We start from the raw sequence: 20,290 nt of genomic DNA, 5'->3' as shown, positions 1-20,290 counted from the left end.
GGAAAAATATTTTGATGTTGTCACGTTCCTGACCTGTTTTATGTTATTTTTGTATGTGTTTAGTTGGTCAGGGCGTGAGTTGGGGTGGGCATTCTATGTTTTGTGTTTCTATGTTTAGGTCACTTGTAATTAGCCTTATATGGTTCTCAATCAGGGACAGGTGTTTGACGTTTTCCTCTGATTGAGAACCATATATAGGTTGGCTGTTCACACTGTTTGTTGGTGGGTGATTGTCTTCCGTGTCTGTGTCTGTGCACCACACGGGACTGTTTCGTTTGTTCGTTCGTTTGATGTAGTCCGTTCCTGTTCGTGAGTTCTTCGTGTAGTTATGTAAGTTCCATGTTCAGGTCTGTCTACATCGGTTTTGTTGTTTTGTAATTTTCCAAGTGTTTTTTCGTGTTCGTGTTCGTCATTAAATAAATTCAATATGTCATCATACCTCGCTGCATTTTGGTCTTCCGATCCTTCTCTCCTCTCCTCATCCGAGGAGGAGGAAGAGCTAGACAGCCGTTACAGAATCACCCACCAACCAAAGACCAAGCGGAGTGGGAGAGCGCAACAAAGTAACCAGGACTCGTGGACATGGGAGGAAATATTGGACGGAAAGGGACCCTGGGCTCAACCAGGAGAATATCGCCGCCCCAAAGCTGAGCTGGAGGCAGCGAAAGCAGAGAGGCGGCGATATGAGGAGGCAGCACGGAAGCAAGGCTGGAAGCCCGTGAGTACTACCCAAAAATTTATTGGGGGGGGGGCTTAAAGGGAGAGTGGCGAAGTCAGGTAGGAGACCTGCGCCCACTCCCTGTACTTACCGTGGAGAGCGAGAGTACGGGCAGACACCGTGTTACGCAGTAGAGCGCACGGTGTCTCCTGTACGTGTGCATAGCCCGGTTCGGTACATTCCAGCTCCACGTATCGGCCGGGCTAGATTGAGCGTTGAGCCGGATGTCATGAAGCGGCTCTACACATCTGGCCACCAGTGCGTCTCCTCGGGCCGGCTTACATGGCACCAGCCTTACGCATGGTGTCCCCGGTTCGCCTACATAGCCCGGTGCGGGTTATTCCACCTCCCCGCACTGGTCAGGCGACGGGGAGCATACAACCAGGTAAGGTTGAGCAGGCTCAGTGCTCAAGGGAGCCAGTACGCCTGCACGGTCCGGTATTTCCGGCGCCACCTCCCCGCTCCAGCCCAGTACCACCAGTGCCTACACCACGCACCAGGCTTCCAGTGCGTATCCAGAGCCCTGTTCCTCCTCCACGCACTAGCCCTATGGTGTGTGTCTCCAGCCCAGTGCCTCCAGTCCCGGCGCCACGCACCAAACCTCCTGTGCGTCTCCAGAGCCCTGTGCGCACTGTTCCTTCTCCCCGCACTCGCCCTGAGGTGCGTGCCCTCAGCCCGGTACCTCCAGTTCCGGTACCACGCACCAGGCCTATAGTGCGCATCGAGAGTCCAGTGTGCCCTGTTGTTGCTCCACGCACTAGCCCTATGGTGCGTGTCTCCAGCCCAGTCCCGGCACCACGCACCAAGCCTCCTGTGCGTCTCCAGAGCCCTGTACGCACTGTTCATTCTCCCCGCACTCGCCCTGAGGTGCGTGCCCTCAGCCCGGTACCTCCAGTTCCGGTACCACGCACCAGGCCTATAGTGCGCATCGAGAGTCCAGTGTGCCCTGTTGTTGTTCCCCGCACTAGCCTGAAGGTGCGTGTCCTTAGCCCGGTACCTCCAGTTCCGGCACCACGCACCAGGCTTCCAGGGCGTCTCCAGAGCCCTGTACGCACTGTTCCTTCTCCCCGCACTCGCCCTGAGGTGCGTGCCCTCAGCCCGGTACCACCAGTCCCGGTACCACGCACCAGGCCTACAGTGCGTCTCAGCCGGCCAGAGTCTGCCGTCTGCCCAGCGGCGCCTGAACTGCCCGTCTGCCCAACGGCGCCTGAACTGTCCGTCTGCCCAACGCCGTCTGAACTGTCCGTCTGCCAAGCGCCGCATGAACTGCCCGTCTGTATTGAGCCTTCAAAGCCGCCCGTCGGTACTGAGCCTTCAAAGCCGCCCGTCTGCCATGAGCCTGCAAAGCCGCCCGTCTGCCATGAGCCTACAGAGCCGTCCACCAGACAGGAGCCGCTAGAGCCTTCCGCCAGACAGGAGCCGCTAGAGCCTTCCGCCAGACAGGAGCAGCCAAAGCCTTCCGCCAGACAGGAGCAGCCAGAGCCTTCCGCCAGACAGGATCAGCCAGAGCCTTCCGCCAGACAGGATCAGCCAGAGCCTTCCGCCAGGCAGGATCAGCCAGAGCCTTCCGCCAGACAGGATCAGCCAGAGCCGTCAGCGAGCCAGGATCAGCCAGAGCCGTCAGCGAGCCATGATCAGCCAGAGCCGTCAGCGAGCCATGACCAGCCAGAGCCGTCAGCGAGCCATGACCAGCCAGAGCCGTCAGCGAGCCATGACCAGCCAGAGCCGTCAGCGAGCCATGACCAGCCAGAGCCGTCAGCGAGCCATGACCAGCCAGAGCCGTCAGCGAGCCATGACCAGCCAGAGCCGTCAGCGAGCCATGACCAGCCAGAGCCGTCAGCGAGCCATGACCAGCCAGAGCCGTCAGCCAGCCATGACCAGCCAGAGCCGTCATCCAGCCATGACCAGCCAGAGCCGTCATCCAGCATTAAGCCATCATCCAGCCAGGATCCGCCAGAGCCAGCCAGCCAGGATCCGCCAGAGCCAGCCAGCCAGGATCCGCCAGAGCCAGCCAGCCAGGATCCGCCAGTCATTCTGGTGTTGCCCCTCATTCTGGTGTTGCCCCTCATTCTGGTGTTGCCCCTCATTCTGGTGTTGCCCCTCATTCTGGTGTTGCCCCTCATTCCGGTGTTGCCCCTCATTCCGGTGCTGCTCCTTATCCTGGTGATGCCCCTTAATTTAGGTGGGGTTATTTGGAGGGTGGTCATTGTGAGGGGGATAAAGAAGCGGGGATTTATTATGGTGGGATGGAAACCACGCCCAGAGCCTGAGCCGCCACCGTGGACAGATGCCCACCCAGACCCTCCCCTAGACTTTTGGTGGTGCGTCCGGAGTTCGCACCTTGAGGGGGGGGGGGTTCTGTCACGTTCCTGACCTGTTTTATGTTATTTTTGTATGTGTTTAGTTGGTCAGGGCGTGAGTTGGGGTGGGCATTCTATGTTTTGTGTTTCTATGTTTAGGTCACTTGTAATTAGCCTTATATGGTTCTCAATCAGGGACAGGTGTTTGACGTTTTCCTCTGATTGAGAACCATATATAGGTTGGCTGGTCACACTGTTTGTTGGTGGGTGATTGTCTTCCGTGTCTGTGTCTGTGCACCACACGGGACTGTTTCGTTTGTTCGTTCGTTTGATGTAGTCCGTTCCTGTTCGTGAGTTCTTCGTGTAGTTATGTAAGTTCCATGTTCAGGTCTGTCTACATCGGTTTTGTTGTTTTGTAATTTTCCAAGTGTTTTTTCGTGTTCGTCTTCGTCTTTAAATAAATTCAATATGTCATCATACCTCGCTGCATTTTGGTCTTCCGATCCTTCTCTCCTCTCCTCGTCCGAGGAGGAGGAAGAGCTAGACAGCCGTTACAGATGTGGGGCACCATCCTCAAACAATCGCATGGCATGTTTTCGCTGTAATAGCTACTGTAGATCGGACAGTGCAGTTAGATGAACAAGAATTTAAGCTTTCAGCCGATATAAGACACTTATATGTACCTAAATTATTAAAATCCATAATATTTATCATTATATATTTGAAGTACACGCCCTCCAGTTTCTCTGGAAGTTGTTCCGATATCGGGGGTGCCTATCTCTAAGCCCACTGATATAACAAAAGACTTTGACTCTGACACCTAATCGCCCTAGGGACCAGGGCTCAGCTGGCCTGGGCTCAGAGACTCTAGAGACTGGGCTGGGATAGTAGGGTGACATCCATTAGTTGGTCTTCATTAAAACAACCACTCAGGACGACACACACACTACTAACTAATGAACTAGCCCTACAAACTGTAGAGTGAGAGACGTCCCTCTGTGATGGAGTTCAAGTCACTTACAGTGCATTCGGGAAGGCTCTTTTCTGGATTTTGATCACCAGCGGGAATCGGCCTAATTCTGCTCTGCATGCATTATTTGGTGTTTTACGTTATACACTGAGGATATTTTTGCAGAATTCTGCATGCAGAGATTCAATTTGGTGTTTGTCCCATTTTGTGAATTCTTGGTTGGTGAGCAGACCCCAGACCTCACAACCATAAAGGGCAATGGGTTCAATAACTGATTCAGGTATTTTTTGCAAGATCCTAATTGGTATGTCAAATGTATTTATTTGTTATTTTTGATGGCGTAGAAGGCCCTTCTTGCCTTGTCTCTCAGATCGTTCATAGCTTTGTGGAAGTTACCTGTGGAGCTGATGTTTTGGCCAAGGTATGTATACTGTTTGTGTGCTCTAGGGCAACGGTGTCTTGATGGAATTTGTATTAGTGGTCCTGCCAACTGGACCTTTTATGGAACACCATTATTTTTGTCTTACTGAGATTTACTGTCAGGGCCCAGGTCTGACAGAATCTGTGCAGAAGATCTATGTGCTGCTGTTGGCCCTCCTTGGTTTGGGACAGAAGCACCGGATCATAAGCAAACAGTAGACATTTGACTTCAGATTCTAGTAGGGTGAAGCCGGGTGTTGCAGACTGTTCTAGTGCCCTTGCCAATTCGTTGATATATATTTTGAAGAGGGTGGGGCTTAAGCTGCATCCCTGTCTCACCCCACGGCCCCATGGAAAGAAATGTGTCTTGTTTTTTTGCCAATTTTAACCGCACATTTGCTGTTTGTGTACATGGATTTTATAATGTTATGTTTTTCCCCCAACACCACTTTCCATCAATTTGTATAGCCTCATAACCTCATGCCAAATTGAGAAAAATATTTTTTGAAATCAACAAAGCATGGGAAGACTTTGCATTTGTTTTTGTTTGTTTGTTTGTCAATTAGGGTGTGCAGGGTGAATACGTGGTCTGCCATACGGTAATTTGGTAAAAAGCCAATTGACATTTGCTCAGTACATTGTTTTCACTGAGGAAATGTACGAGTCTGCTGTTAATGATAATGCAGAGGATTGCTGTTGACGCATATCCCACGGTAGTTATTGGGGTCAAATTTGTCTCCACTTTTGTGTATTGAGGCCAGAGCTAAGAATGGTGTTAAAGAGTTTAAGTATAGCCAATTGGAATTTGTGGTCTGTATATTTTATAATTTCATTGAGGATACCATCAACACCACAGGCTTTTTTGGGTTGGAGGGTTTGTATTTTGTCCTGTAGTTCATTCAATGTAATTGGAGAATCCAGTGGGTTCTGGTAGTTTTTAATAGTTGATTCTAAGATTTGTATTTGATCATGTATATGTTTTTGCTGTTTGTTCTTTGTTATAGGCCCAAAAAGATTGAAGAAGTGGTTCACCCATACATCTCCGTTTTTGATAGATAACTCTTCATGTTGTTGTTTGTTTTAGTGTTTTCAATTTTCCAGGAAGTGGTTAGAGTCTATGGATTCTTCAATTACATTGAGCTGATTTCTAACGTGCTGTTCCTTCTTTTTCCGTGGTGTATTTCTGTATTGTTTTAGTGATTCACCATAGTAAAGGCGTAGGCTCAGGATTCTGGGCTTCTATGTTTTTGGTTGGATAGGTTTCTCAATTTATTTCTTAGGTGTTTGCATTCTTGATCAAACCATTTTTCATTGTTGTAAATTTTCTTCTGTTTTCTGTTTGACATTTTTAGATTTGATAGGGAAGCTGAGACGTCAAATATACTGTTTACGTTTTCTACTGCCAGTTTACACATTCGCTATTACAGTGAAACGTTTTGTCCTAATAGTTTTTTGGTAGGTTTCCACATTACTTTCCTTCCATCTATGGTATTTCTTAATATTATTCAGTTCCTTTGGCTTTGATGCCTCATGATTGAGTATTGCTCTGGTCAAGAAGACTGTGATTTTGCTGTGATCTGATAGGGGTGTCAGTGGGCTGACTGTGAATGCTCTGAGAGACTCTGAAGTGAGGTCAGTGATAAAGTAGTCTACAGTACTACTGCCAAGAGATGAGCTATAGGTGTACCTACCATAGGAGTCCCCTCAAATCTACCATAAACTATGTACATACCCAGCGTGCGACAGAGCTGCAGGAGTTGTGACACGTTTTTGTTGGTTATGTTGTCGTAGTTGTGCTTAGGGGGGGAATATAGGGGAGGGAATGCTGTCCCCTCCAGGTAGGTGTTTGTCCCCCTGTGTGCTGAGGGTGTCAGATTCTTATCCAGTTCTGTCATTTAGGTCGCCACAAACTAGTACATGTCCCTAGGCCTGGAAATGATTGATTTCCCCCTCCAGGATGGAGAAGCTGTCTTCATTAAGTACGGGGATTCTAGTGGGGGGATATAGGTAGCACACAGGAGCACATTTTCCTTGAGATAATTTATTTTTGAATTTCTAGCCAAATGTAAAATGTTCCTGTTTTGATTAATTTAATAGAGTGAGTTACAGCAGGTCTGCTCCATACCAAATTAGCATACCATCTTCCATTTCCTTCTCTCGCTCTCTCTCTCTCTCTCTCTCTCTCTCTCTCTCTCTCTCTCTCTCTCTCTCTCTCTCTCTCTCTCTCTCTCTCTCTCTCTCTCTCTCTCTCTCTCTCTCCCTGTATCTCTCTCTCTCTCTCTTCCATTTCCTTTTATCTCCCTCTCTCTTTGCTTCTCTCTGTAACTATCTGACCTTCCGTCTTTCTATGGATATCTTTCAGTATGTCACTCCCTCTTTCTCCTGATTGAGAAATCCTTTCTTCTTTCTCTCTCTATATACTTTTCTCTCACACTAGACCCAGGTCGTGGCTGTAAATGAGAATGTGTTCTCAGGCAACTTACCTGGTAAAATAAGGGTAAAATAATATGTGCACTGGAACAGTGGAATGCCACAGGCTTTGGTTGTGACAGGAAATCCATTTATTTCCGGGGGGAGGAGCTTCATCTTGAATATCACACACGGGTTGTCATTTTCTTGGAGAGGGAAATACTTGTTTGCGAGAGGAATCATTGAGACAGGTTGAATTGTTCTCTGGGTTGTAATGTCCAGATATGAAAATAGATTTGGGTTATATGGAACAACAGAATGATGAAATAAAACAAGGTGATGAGATTGAGATGGCACATTTCCGTAAGGGATTTCTTCGGGTGTGTTTTCATCAGCGAGAAAAAGAGCCAGAATCATGGTGAAATAATACTTCCTAATATTGGCCCTTCTATTTTAACACTAGAAGGGCACCGGCAGTCATTTTGACTGCACATTAATTTAAAATTGAAATACATTATCTCTGCCATTTTTTATTATTAAAGCCCCCCTCTGTCCTTGACTTTTCCTAAAAAAAGTACAGTATATTTAACACAAGTATTGTGTTAGAATTTCGATATCACAAACATAATTTGTTTAATAAGCAGTTTAAGAGGACATGTCATTTTTTTTCATGGGGAGCGCCAAATCCTCTTACAGAGTAACATGAGGTGAAGACGTTTTGATTTCTATATAGTATCAGAAAGACCAGGTTCGGAGGTTTCCAAAACACTTACCTTTGCCAAATACCTCTCAAAATTGAAGAGATGAGCTGTCTTTCAAAATATGAATTTCTCCAACAATAACCGCTGTTCCATGTGCTCCACAGATGAGCACGCGGCAGCAGAGAGCCTACAGTAAACTAATGAAACTGCTATTGTGTTCTTTGAAACATATATCTTTTTTTGCATTATAATGTTACCCAAGACCTTCGTAAACACAACCAAAGGAAACATTTCCCCCGATAGCATATATGAAATGTATATATTAGACCGTCAAAATAACTGCTCATTGGCTCAAAGTGGTTTCCCCTGAGGCCCGGCTTTTCTTTTTCATTTCTCGCTGAAATGAATGGAGACAGACAGGGCCATAAGACACTCATAGAGACTATAGCCTAGCCGAGTGAAACGATATGAGGAGGGGAGAGGAGAAAGAAGAAGAGACTTCAGGGAGAATTGGAGACGTGTGAAATGACAGGAGAGAGGGAGGAAGACAAACGAGTGCAGGGCTAAAGGAAGATCACAGGCCTGGTAAAGGAGAGGAGCGACTAAGGGCAAGAAAAGAGTGTTAACCAGGGATGATGGAGAGAAGAAAAGGTCGAAGGAGAGAGTGAGAGGGAGAGAGAGTTGACGAGAAATACATCAGGGGAGAGAAAGGAGGAGGGAGTAGGTGAAAAAAATGGAGAGAGAGTGTCAACCAGTGATGGAGAGAAGAACAGGTGGAGGGAGAGGGAAGGAGAGTGAAACCAGGGGAGAGAAAGGAGGAGGGAGTTAGTGAAACAAATGGAGAGAGTGTCAACCAGTGATGGAGAGAAGAAAAGGTGGAGGGAGAGGGAAGGAGAGTGAAACCAGGGGAGAAAGGAGGAGGGAGTTAGTGAAAAATGGAGAGAGAGTGTCAACCAGTGATGGAGAGAAGAAAAGGAGGAGGGAGAGGGAAGGAGAGCGAAACCAGGGATGAGAAAGGAGGAGGGAGTTAGTGAAACAGAGGGAGAGATAGAGGGTATGTGCATTGACATGCTAACTAAACCCATGTCTGAGTAATACAACTTCAGTGGATCATACAACGCAAGCTTCCCCATTTCCCTTTCTGGTTTCGAGCTAATCATATGGCTAACCTAGCAGCAATCGCTGGGGCTCGGCAGAGAAAAACCACGGGGCTCAGCTACTAGTTCCATGGGAAACCTGTTCCCATCAACTGTATCACTGTTTCCCTCTCCATTGACCAGAAGAGAATCAGTGGGGCATAAGGCATCTACATCCGTGTATCCATTTCCATGTTTTCTTCTCGACGAGGGAAAAGATGAGCCGGGGACGGTAATTACCGGCTGAGCTGACGGAGCCGTGGAGGAGTGGGCAGAGTCCGTCCACGCTCGGCTGCCTAATGCACAGATTGCCTGTCTGAAGGCTTTGGTAATGAGAGCAAGCCTGCAACCTCCACTGGATGTGGAGGGGAGGGGGAAGCTCGAACACAGTTCAGCCCCTTCCAAGTGGCTAAGGTGGGGGAGAGGTGGCAGGAGGAAGCGGGGCTGGATGTTCTGGATGGATGTTCTGGATCTAATGGCATTCCAGTGGAAGGGATCAGAGGGAGGGATTGGAAGTGGAGACTGGAGAGGCCTCCAACATCATTATGCTCCCTTTCTTCCTTAGCCTGTTTTATCTAGGAGAGAGGGTGTGACACACAGAAGTAGACACTACCATCTTAAATGTTTTGCAGTGGCGACTCGGCTAGTGGGCCAGATGGATGGATTACCCAGGCTCCTCCACTGCGAAGGCACCGCTTGAGGGGTTTTTGATTGACAGAAGCTTGGAATGTTTACACCGAGAACCTTTAGTATCGCTTGGCCGTTGGCAAATCATTCCCTCAATTCCGGGATTCAACAGGGAATCTCAAGAAAAACACAGGCTTTTCTCCCTTTAACCCTCCTCTTTTCCCACCTCCGAGCCAAGACAGAATGAGGTGCACTGCTGACAGAGTTGATTATGAAGTGGGTAGTAGTTATCTCCTTAGCGCAAGGCGCTCTTTGCTAATTAAGTCTTTTGCTTTTTTTTTTAAGTAGGCGATTTGGTAACACTCTGAATTAATTGTGTTTGATAAAGGAAGGCGAGGGGCGGAATGCACCGTGACTTTAGTAGAGAAAGCGCTGCGTGAGGGAGTAGTGAGGCCCTCAGGGGCCAGGGGACGGTAGATAGTGACATACTGTGGTGGGGAGGTACAGGAGGACTTCAGACAGGGTACAGTACACTAGATAAAGCATGACAGGATGTAGTGGCTTTCTCTGCATCATGACATATCTGGAGAGATCGAGGAAGTTGGTGAGCTCACGACAGATCCTTTTTCTTCAGTCACTCCAGTTGCTATAGGGCCCTCAAACTCAACTCTGGACCTGGAAGCCAGTTCCGCTGCGTTTTTTCATTGTTCAACTAATCAGGGACTGATTTAGACCTGGGACACCAGGTGGGTGCAATTCATTGTCAGGTAGAACAGAAAACCAGAAGGCTCCGGACCTCGTAGGGTAAGAATTGAATACCCCTGCTCTAGATCATTTCATGGTAGGGAACGGCGAAATAACACAGCCAAAGTGCCCCATTATTTAAGCCAGTAGGAACCGGAGTCTCACGACCACTTTACCCTCTACGAGTTAAAAATACACAGTGTCTTCCTGTTTTTCCAACACAGCTGTAATAAAAGAGAAAGAGCTAATGAAAAGAAGCAAAAGAAGAGAAAGGAGCGTGTGAGCCAAATAAACTCACCATGGACGGTCTGGAGGGAGGTGCAGGGGCCACAGAGCCGTCCCCACTGGTGAGGGGCCCGGGTTGAAAAATCTCTGTAATAAAGCCAGGCTCACGCATGGCCTGTCTGGATGGGCGCACCAGCCAGGAGAAGGTCGATTTGGGCCCAGGCATCATATCGACTAGGAGGACTCGATTGCTTTCGGTTAGGGAAAAAGGGGGAGCTTGAACCAGACCATTAAACACTGAACATTAAACCCAGCTCAATGGGTAGCTCGCTGGAAGCTGTCCAAGCACCACTGTTGACGCAAAGGCCTGTGTTGTGTTTCTTCCTTCCATCTCAGTTTCGACCACCTAAACAAGTCTCTGGATGTTCTCTTTGGGTTCTTAATGGCACCAGAGAGTTTGGTGTTCTCCCTAAATGTATTCCACATTGCTCCCATTTTAAACTGTAGCTCCGGCTATTCTTCTCTTCTCTGTGACTGGAGTATATTGGGGTAAAGCCAGGAAGTAAATATACCTCATTGGCTAAAAGTGGAACGTTTTACCGGTTTGAGAAGGAGAACAAGGGAAAATCGATCGCTGGTTATTTGTAATCTCAATTTTGTTCTCCCTCTCATCTCTCTCTCCCCAGAAAGATTAGGAAACCGTATCTCATTCTGGCTGTTCCAAAAGAAAAGAGGCTGCGGTGTCGTCGCAAGTTAGCGGCGCCAAGAAAACTGCAGAGGATGTGGAAGGAGAGCGATAGAGAGAGAGAAACAGAGAGAAAGAAAAGAGGGAGAGAGAGGTGGGAGGGGTGGAAAACAGAAGAGGATTTGGTGTGACGGATATGAGGTGAGAGAGCGAGAGAGAGGGAGGGAGAGGAACGAGGGAAAAGGAGGGCAGATCCGAGTGAGTTTGGTTGGATTGAGCTGTTAAAAACTTTTGGGTCTCTTATTTTTCCCCTCCATTGAGTCTGTATAAGTGCTGCCATTTTGGATTTATTCGGCAGGCACTGGGAGGTCCAGAGATGTTCTCTCTGATCTGCCTCAAAGTCTGGAGGAGAACAGAGAATGAGAGCTGCACATTGAGATGTGTGATCCAACAGCCAGCTCTGGGCTAGGGGAGATATTGTAATACCTACTAAGCCCTCTCTACTTCAGCCTATAAAGTTGGTTGGGAGCATTGATAAGCGTGTGTGTGTGTGTGTGAGTGTTACCTACCTTTTCCACTGCTTGATTCCACTCCGTACTTGACTTCATTGGAAGTCTATTGCTCTAAGGTAGCATGCAACCTCATGGAATCGTTAAGTTGCCAAATAAACCACTTCAAAGATTTTCAAAAGTGCGTGGACTGCTCTAGTTACCCCAGCTGTTTTTTTTATATCAATGAGAGCAAATGTCCATTCTTTGTGGTTATACGGTTCCACAGACCTGACCGCACTGAACCCAGACTGACCATGAGTTCAGGAGACACACTGGGCTGACGTTTGTTTTCACTCCGGTCAAGACATCTGAAGCAATGAAAACCACAGATTCAGGGTTGTGGTCAGAGGGGTGTGGTCTGTAAGAGATATGAAGTCTGGACCATTACAGACCAGGCTGCAATATCCATAGGTTAAACCCCCACTCGCTTTCATTCATACATCCATCCATACATGCATATATCCACCACCTTGAACAGACATTATCTTTCATTCAACATAGCAAATGACATATTATTTAACCCATTTTGGTTCATACAGTTATTACACAAATTAGCATATTTTTTTATGTGCTAACATAGTGGAACAGTAAATGTTAAAGGGACCTTATAATCTCTTGTAACTTTATACTCAAAGAAGCATTTGAATAATTGCAGGTTTCATCACAAAACTGCAAAAATAATTAGATACCATGTTTAGAATTTTGGTGTTCAAGTTACCTGGTTCATTTTTAACCCTCTGAGTTTTACGTTTCGGGGGTGAGGAGGGGAGAGGGGGGGGGGGGGGGGGGGGGGGTATTCTGACACCACTTCATCATGGCTTAAAGGCGTCCAGCACTTAGTTAGCTGTTTAGTTGTTATCCTGTCTAAGTTCTAGATTTGGGAGGAATTTCAAAAGTTCCAATTGAGCTCGTTAGAGATGTTTATAACAGGATTATAACTGAGGGCTTCTTGGTTGTGTCCTAGCTACTGTCCAGAAGGTAAGACTATAGGAATCATTTTGGTGTGACTGTAAATAACATACTGGCCTTCTGTTCATAGTTTTGGTGAGGGGTGGTGTGGGGAGAGTCAGCCCTCAGTCGTTAGCATGGATTGAGTTTGGTTTGCTGTTAGGTGGTTAGATTCTGCTTAGTTCAGGTCTTAGGATTAATCTCTGTCTGTTTCCATAGCAAAGTAACTTTGAACTTTAACCCTTTGAGTTGAGAAATGTCCTCTGCCTCCCTCTTTCCGTTCCCTTCCCTCCAATCTTTGTTTATGGTAAGAGTGCCTCTATACTAACCTCCCCAGCTTCCTCTCGCATTGTTGATTCTGTGGTTCTTATTGTGTCTTGTCATCATTATCCTAAATCTGGTTGGTAATTCATATCAAGTCATCCTTATTAATGTATGAAAAAATTTGTACAAAACCCTTCAGTTGATTCTCGTTCTATCTGATATACTGATTCTATCCAATCCATGCTAAATGACCTATTAATCCAAATGAGATACAGTGAGCAGTTTACGGATTCTGTTTCTATCAAATAAACACGGGAACTCTGAATTTATCTTGTTTGACTCTCACATAAATACACATTCATTTATTTGGAATCTTTCCTCGCATGTGTGATCACTTATAATACCGTTTCAAAGAACAGCTGGCCGCAGCAAATTAGAAGATGTAAAATGTGATGTGTTCATGACACTGCATCTATTATTAGTCATACAAACAGAATACAGACTTGGGTAAAGCCTTTAGAGCCTTAGAGATGCATGACTTAGACTAATCTACCCTCAAATTCCCTTAGCAAGTCGTATTTTACTGTGTTGTGACGGCTAACATCAACTCATTTAAAATCAGAGTCACTTTGACTAGCAGTCATGGAATAAGTAACATTAAAACTTTGCCCAGAGGCGAACTCTCAGTTCTTCTAAATAATTATGGTATGTGTAATAAGGCACATCTACACCTTATAGTTATCGTTTGTAATCGTGCTAGATGTGGACGGCCCATTATCGTGCTGTGAAAGTTGAGCTAGCTAGTTAGCTAGCGCTAGTTGAAAATGGCCAACGTTATGGTGTGACTGAGGTAACTGTGGCAAGAGGGATGGAATGAAAAGGGGAGGGGAGGAGGAGGAGGAGTAACAAAGGCCACACCTCCATTTGGGGAGTTTTTTATATATAGAATCAACCACCTTTCAGCAGCACAAACATACAACACAGGACAAAGACAAAGAGGTCGGGGGACGTTTGGCACTCAAAGGGTTAAAGAATCGTCACTTTTGGTCAGATCCAAATTGCAGATCGATCGTGCTCGTTGTTGTCGGGCAGAATAAGGCTGACACAGCGAATTGTAGGCTTATTAACAAAGTCCAACAGACACATTAAACAGTCCCTTTAACTTTTAGTGACTTTCAGGTGGCTACTTTTCTCTGGAGTGTTCCAAAAATTATTAAGTGGTTGATGTTTCTTCCTCTAATTGTCACTTTTGTGAATAAGAATTTGAATAATAATCACCATAATTAATAAAACTTCACAAGACCAAACAACAGAAACACAGGAAGAGAAGCAGAAGGGAACCAATAGGATCTGTCTTTTTGTCAGGTTGGTTACTGGGGGGTTATGTTGGGGTTATTGGGAAGTTATGACTCTGAAGAGATGCAGCCCCATGTCAAGGTGCTTTGGACATGGTTCCCCTGTGCAGTGTAACCTACTACTGGCTCATTCGTTCAGTACCTTCATTGAAATGCTATGAAGAATGTGTAAGGTCATTACCAACATTGTAATATTAGTTAACCAGCTAGCTGATAAGGGAGGTGGATTTAGTATCAATTTGCCTACTTTCATAATTGCCAATTACAAGATAGAATGACCTGTATAATTGCTTTCAGGGGGCTAGAACAGCAAATTGATACAGTATACAATAAAACTGTAGAGCGTGACGCATAGTTACCTGTTTGAATGTGTTACTAATGTATATTACTACTCAGTGACATAATTGAATGGTAAAGTTTAAGCCAATCACATTGAGACTGATTGGGTAAGGTCATAAGCCTTGGACATTGGACATATGTGAATCAGGGGAACTGTAAAGAGCCAATAACATCCACCTTTGTTGCGTGGCACTGCACCTCCTCCAGAGCGGTGGTTAACGGTGATTAAGTGGTTAGGTCATTAGTGGAGAGTTAAGGGGTTTTTAGTTACCTTTGTCGAGTAGCCACTCGTCAACTACCCGACCAAGTCGGTATGGGATTCTTTGTCTAGCAATAGCCAGGCGTTCATTATCAAAGTTCCCTTTAGAGAATTTGGAAAAGAGTGCAGGTTAATATCTGGAAGGTCAAAGGTTCAAAGGTTAAAGGTTAGAGAAAGGGCAACATGGCAAAACGTTTAGCAAGGTTATGTACGTTAAAATCAGCTTTAGGTAGTTTCAGGAAGTAGTAGCTTTTTGCGGACTGGTTTGGATTGGTTAGACAGCATTCTAGTTACCTCAGGTTTAAATGGTTGTTTTGGTTATGGGTCCGATAAGTTAAACATATTTATGAATAATTTAGAAATAGTATATTTGTATAATGGATAGCTGATACAGCCAATAGCTCAGTGGACAGTGAAAATCAACAGCATCAATGAAATCAATAGTAGCAATCTATAACATTTGTTAAAACCAACATGAAAAGCATTCAGTTACAGCAATATCATATGCATTAACATCATCATTACATTATTCAAACATTTTCATGTATTCATCATCAAACCATTGTCATTTCCTGTTCAGAGACCCTTAAGCACATATTACTTAAACACATTACATGGTTAATACCAGGAAGACATTTTCTGCTTGAGATCCCACGCAACCATCCTTAGAGGCAAGTCTCAGTGCTCAAGTCTGACATATTACATTAGGAAACTCCAAATCCCATAATGCAACATTAATCCCAACTTGTGCACTTTTGGGTAAATATAAAGAACTCGGTGGATTTGAGCTCTGCTGTTTCATACATACTGTACATAACCCATCAGGGCTTTTTTTCAGCTTAATAATCATCAACGGCACTTCATCCTTTCCACCGTCTCGTCAGTGCGTCAAAAGCTCTTCATTGCTTTTCCATTAAACCGCATGACATCATTTAACCAGAGCTAAAATGATTATCTCCCTCATAATTTCAATCAGAATCAACCGCTGGATTGTACTGTTTAGGGCCGGGCTCTTCAGCGCTAGCAATAAAGCGATGCCTGGGGTGAGGAAATCATACAAATAAGTACCAAAAAACGCCTGAAAAACGGCATATTAACAGTCTGTACTGTAATAATGTGCTACAAAATGGATGGTGTTCGAGCTGCAATAAGCAGGTAAAAGGTAGAGCGTAACGTAAGGGTGTAGGTGTAGTGGTAGGGGTGTAAGGCGTGGGTAGAGTGATCATGTGCCTATAATTCTTGTGTACAAAGCTGCTGTCCTCTCTCCCTCTATTCACCGCAGTGCTATATATATATACACTCTGTTCTGCAGTACCCAGGCCCACTCTCCAGGGGGTCCTATACACGTGCCTGTGTGTAGTACAACATGTCTGAGAGGGGGGGGGGGGGCTGGATGAAGAGCCTCGATGGAGATAGTGAGGGAGGAGAAAAGTGGAAAGGAGGATGGGAGGTAGGAGTGTTTGTTTCTGGGGAAAAACTCGAGTGAGGCGAGGTGCGTGTATATGTATGTGTGTGTGTGTGTGTGTGTGTGTGTGTGTGTGTGTGTGTGTGTGTGTGTGTGTGTGTGTGTGTGTGTGTGTGTGTGTATTTCTGCTGAGCGATTAGTGCTTTTTGAGGTCGGTTTGGGTTCGGTTTGATTAAAACGTTATCACGGTTTTCGATTACGGTTTCGTTTTTTGTTTTTTACATGAAATGCACTGTGCATTATGTGGGTTGAAGGCTGTAACACAGAATACAACAATTAGTGAAAGTCCCATGATGGCAGTGCTTATCACTTATTAACCATACTTTATTCAAATTACTTTACTTTAATACAATATTCCAGTTGTTGTGTAAACTACATTTGTTTTATTTGTTGACTTTATTATTTCATTCCAAGTCATCTAATCTCTATAGAGCTGTTGTCTATGCTGTCTGACAGAATCACTATTTTATTAGTTCTTCAAAGTAAATAAGGCATACTTTTATGACTGCTGAATACCAACTATCAATCACTTACAGTAGATCATGTATTTTCAGGTAGCGATACCTCGCGAAGCAACAGCTGCTCACTATTTCACCTCATGATCACACATTCTTCTCTCTCCAGGAGCAAGCTTAAAAGAAACACACACCGGACAAGTAGATGTGCAATGGATTATGGTCGCTGTAGTTCATTACCCCGTTTTAAACTACAACTCACTACTACATCGCACAGATTGATCTCTAGAGGAACTCTGCATTGAGCTCACAGAAAGAAAAAGAAACGAATGAAATGGAATTCGAATAATTGAACCGACGGCAGTAAATTAGTTGTTTAAAAAATAAAAAATAACTAAAATGACGGTTAATCGCTCAGCAATAGGGTTATGTGTGTGTGTACGTTTGTGTCATTTAGATCACGTGGGTCTCCAGGTAAGTCTAGGAGATTGGCCTGTGCAAAGCCAGTGCTGCAATTATAGAGCTCCTCTCTCCACTCACAACACATTTAACAGCAACACCAGCACTATGCAGCAAAACAGATGAGAGAGAGAGAGAGAGAGAGAGAGAGAGAGAGAGAGAGAGAGAGAGAGAGAGAGAGAGAGAGAGAGAGAGAGAGAGAGAGAGAGAGAGAGAGAGAGAGAGAGAGAGAGAGAGAGAGAGAGAGAGAGAGAGAGAGAGAGAGAGAGAGAGAGAGAGAGAGAGAGAGAGAGAGAGAGAGAGAGAGAGAGAGAGAGAGAGAGAGAGAGAGAGAGAGAGAGAGAGAGAGAGAGAGAGAGAGAGAGAGAGAGAGAGAGAGAGAGAGAGAGAGAGAGAGAGAGAGAGAGAGAGTCGGTGAGGAAAGGATGGAAAGAGTGAGCAGAGAAAAGAAGGAAGGGGAAGGAAACATACTGTGGGAGGCAGTGGTCCTTAGTGAGATAAATCAGTACCTCCCTAGACATATCCCTCGACTAGTCTCTCTCTCCCTCCCTGCTATTACCAGAGCATAGGCACAGAGCTTAAACAGGCATCCCTTAGGCAGTCTGACAACTAAACCCACCCCTGCTACTGAACACTGAACAGCCTACTTCAGAAAGAAAATGTATCTCAAATATTATGCCCTCCCTCTAGTGGTAGTATCTGACCAGTGCAGCCATTTTAATAAAACTCCAAGGCTCTGATCAAAATTCTCTATTTCTAAAAAGGCATCCGTCCTTTCTTCCTGCCTTGAAATAATCTTTGATCTTGATCTATGTAGGGGAAACTTATCAGGTTAGATCCGTGGCTCCACTCTGGCCGTTAATTAAATTACAATTAGGAGATTCAAAAGCCATCCTGCGTGAATCTGACGATGCCATTCAATAGAACGTCTATTTCTTAATTATTCCTGCCACCCCTCCCTCCATAGCTGCTAAGGGAGGATAGAGGGGGGGATTTAAGGTTTAAGAATTTCCTCCCTTCTTCTCCCCCTCTACCACCTCCCCAGGAAGCCCCCAGGTGTTTGAGTAATCAGAAACGGGGAAGACAGTGTGTGTACCTGTGTGTATCTGTGTGTGTGGAGGTGTGTGTGTACTATTCAGTGTATGCGTGTGACTAAGTGCGCGTGTTTGCGCCTCGCTGACAAACACTATAGCGCCAACAGCCCCTTGGCGTCAGGCAGCCTTGTCACCAGCAACAAGCGAAAAAATAAGTGCAGGCGGGACAAGCAGAGGCCTCAAGCCGTTCTTTCTATATAAGGAGGGATTTGGAATGCCAATGTGGAACAGCTGAAGACGGATGAGACAGATGCGGTAAAAGCGAATGTGTCCGCTAAACACATTGGTATTTGTCTCCACAGTCTATAGCATACCTACTCTCCACTCTGTAGCAGGGACTGAACACCAAGCACCCAGGACATTGAAATAGAAGACAGAGGACCACCATGCCTGGAAAGCCGCAAGCCAGCTCGCCCTCTCCCGTAGCCCAGAGCGGGTGCCTGGAGCCTGGGTTAGATTCATGGCAGAGCTGGGCAGCGCCCGGCACCCGGGGAAGCCTGAACTTCACAGCTGTGATGCCAGGGGCAGGACAAGGGCAGTGTGATTGACTGGCATCGTGGGAGACAATGGGAGAGGCGGAGGACAGACAGAAGCTGGCATGCCAGGGATAGGTGTGTGTCCTGGGCTGTGACCGGCATCGCTGTGAAGGCCAGTCTCTCCGGTCTATGACTCAGAACCACTTCTCCTCTCACTGACTCTGTCGCTTTAGTTTGATTGTGTGTGTGAGATTCATGTCGTGAGTCAGTGTGTGTGTGTGAGAGAGAGCGAGAGAGAGATGCAAGTTGGTGTGTGTGTGTTAGTGTGTGTGGAGGGATATCTATCAGGGGAAGTCAACTGTATATCATCTCTCGCTCTGCAGCCAGACGCCCTTGTACAGGACACACATTTGAAATCTATCCAGCAGAGTAGAATGGAGCTGTCTGGATGTTTTGCCCATCTTTTTCACTTTTTTCTCTCTCTGCTTCTTTTCTCTTTCTCTCGCTCTCTCTCTTCTTTCTCGCTCTCTCTCTCTTTCTCCCTTTCTCTCCCTCTCTCTCTTATCGCTCTCTTCTCTCCCTCTCCATTCTCTCTCTCTTTCTCGTTCTCTCCCCCTCTCTTCCACCCTCTCTCGCTCTATGTCACTGTCTGTGTATCTGACCTTTTCTCTCCACACTGCATTCAAATGTGTCATTCCTCTCTGAGTACACTGTATACCCAAGCTGAAGCATCCCTCCCATTGGAATACATATATTCCATATCAATCCCTTTTCTCCTAACATCCTCACACATCTCTCCCCATATGAATTTAGAACGGATTCATCTTCACCATATAACGACAGTGTGATCTCTGCAGTAGCTGTCAGTCTAACGGTTCTGTTTAATCCATTGAAATATAATTCTAGTTATGGTTTTATCGCTCCTCTCCTATCTGCCACTCTGGGTTTGCGTGTTGATGTCAGAGTGAGGGACTGGGGCTCGTGTGGAAATCAAAGATGTCAGTTCTTTAATTAGCTAGAGCAATCTTTTCCCTCCGTCTCCCTGATGAGGGCTCCTGTCCCTCTCCCGTCCCTCTCCCGTCCCCCTCTCCTCCTCCAGCCACACAGGCCTGTAATTGAACCGCTGTCTAACTGTGAAAGATCCAATCGGAGCGTGCCGTGTCGGTGGACCACGAGTCCCTATAAGCTCCCACACCAACCAAGGAGCGCGTGTCACATCACTGACTTCAATCTTTATTTCCTACATACATTGGATTTGACTGGAATTCAGTTCAGTGACTGTAGTATAACTTCAATGCCTGAACCGTAGTAGGTTGGAGGTGTCGCTGTTAAGTCAGACTTATTGTCACTCAAGTCTAACATCAAAGAAATGCTATCCCTAAAAAAGTGCTTATGAGTGCTAAATAACCCACTCTATATTCTACCAGAAATCACCTCACAACCTTGGACCATGTTCAACTGAAATGATGACATCCTTTCTGTCCTATTGGAAATGGCCCTCCTCCAAGTACTCCACAGCCCTATTTAATAACAAATCATACCCATAATGCATTATTTGACCATCCCCATCCTTATCCCTTTAGCACAGTGTAACATCAAAGTCACATTGAGACTATTACTGCGATGGTTCAGGTATTGAAGTTCTACTGCACTCTAAGTAGGGCCAAGCCTATAGCTCTGCTCCTGAAAG

At 45.8% G+C, this 20,290-nt stretch overlaps 1 protein-coding gene across 2 annotated transcripts in view; it reads right to left on the bottom strand.

Moving 5' to 3' along the window:
• Positions 1 to 20,290, bottom strand: part of LOC120030344 (neurexin-2-like) — an 848,849-nt gene that overhangs the window by 38,245 nt on the left and 790,314 nt on the right. The window contains exon 17 of one of the 2 annotated variants that reach the window (XM_038975718.1): positions 14,664 to 14,753. The exons of the other annotated variant lie outside the window; for it this stretch is intronic. Within the exon in view, the coding sequence (XP_038831646.1) occupies positions 14,664 to 14,753 (90 nt within the window). The remainder of the gene's footprint in view (positions 1 to 14,663; positions 14,754 to 20,290) is intronic. 2 annotated transcript variants of the gene reach the window in all.

Source organism: Salvelinus namaycush, chromosome 36, assembly GCF_016432855.1.
Source record: "Salvelinus namaycush isolate Seneca chromosome 36, SaNama_1.0, whole genome shotgun sequence".
NCBI lineage: Eukaryota > Metazoa > Chordata > Actinopteri > Salmoniformes > Salmonidae > Salvelinus > Salvelinus namaycush.
The sequence above is the reverse complement of the archived record's forward strand: the minus strand, read 5'-3'. Positions and strand labels throughout refer to the sequence as shown.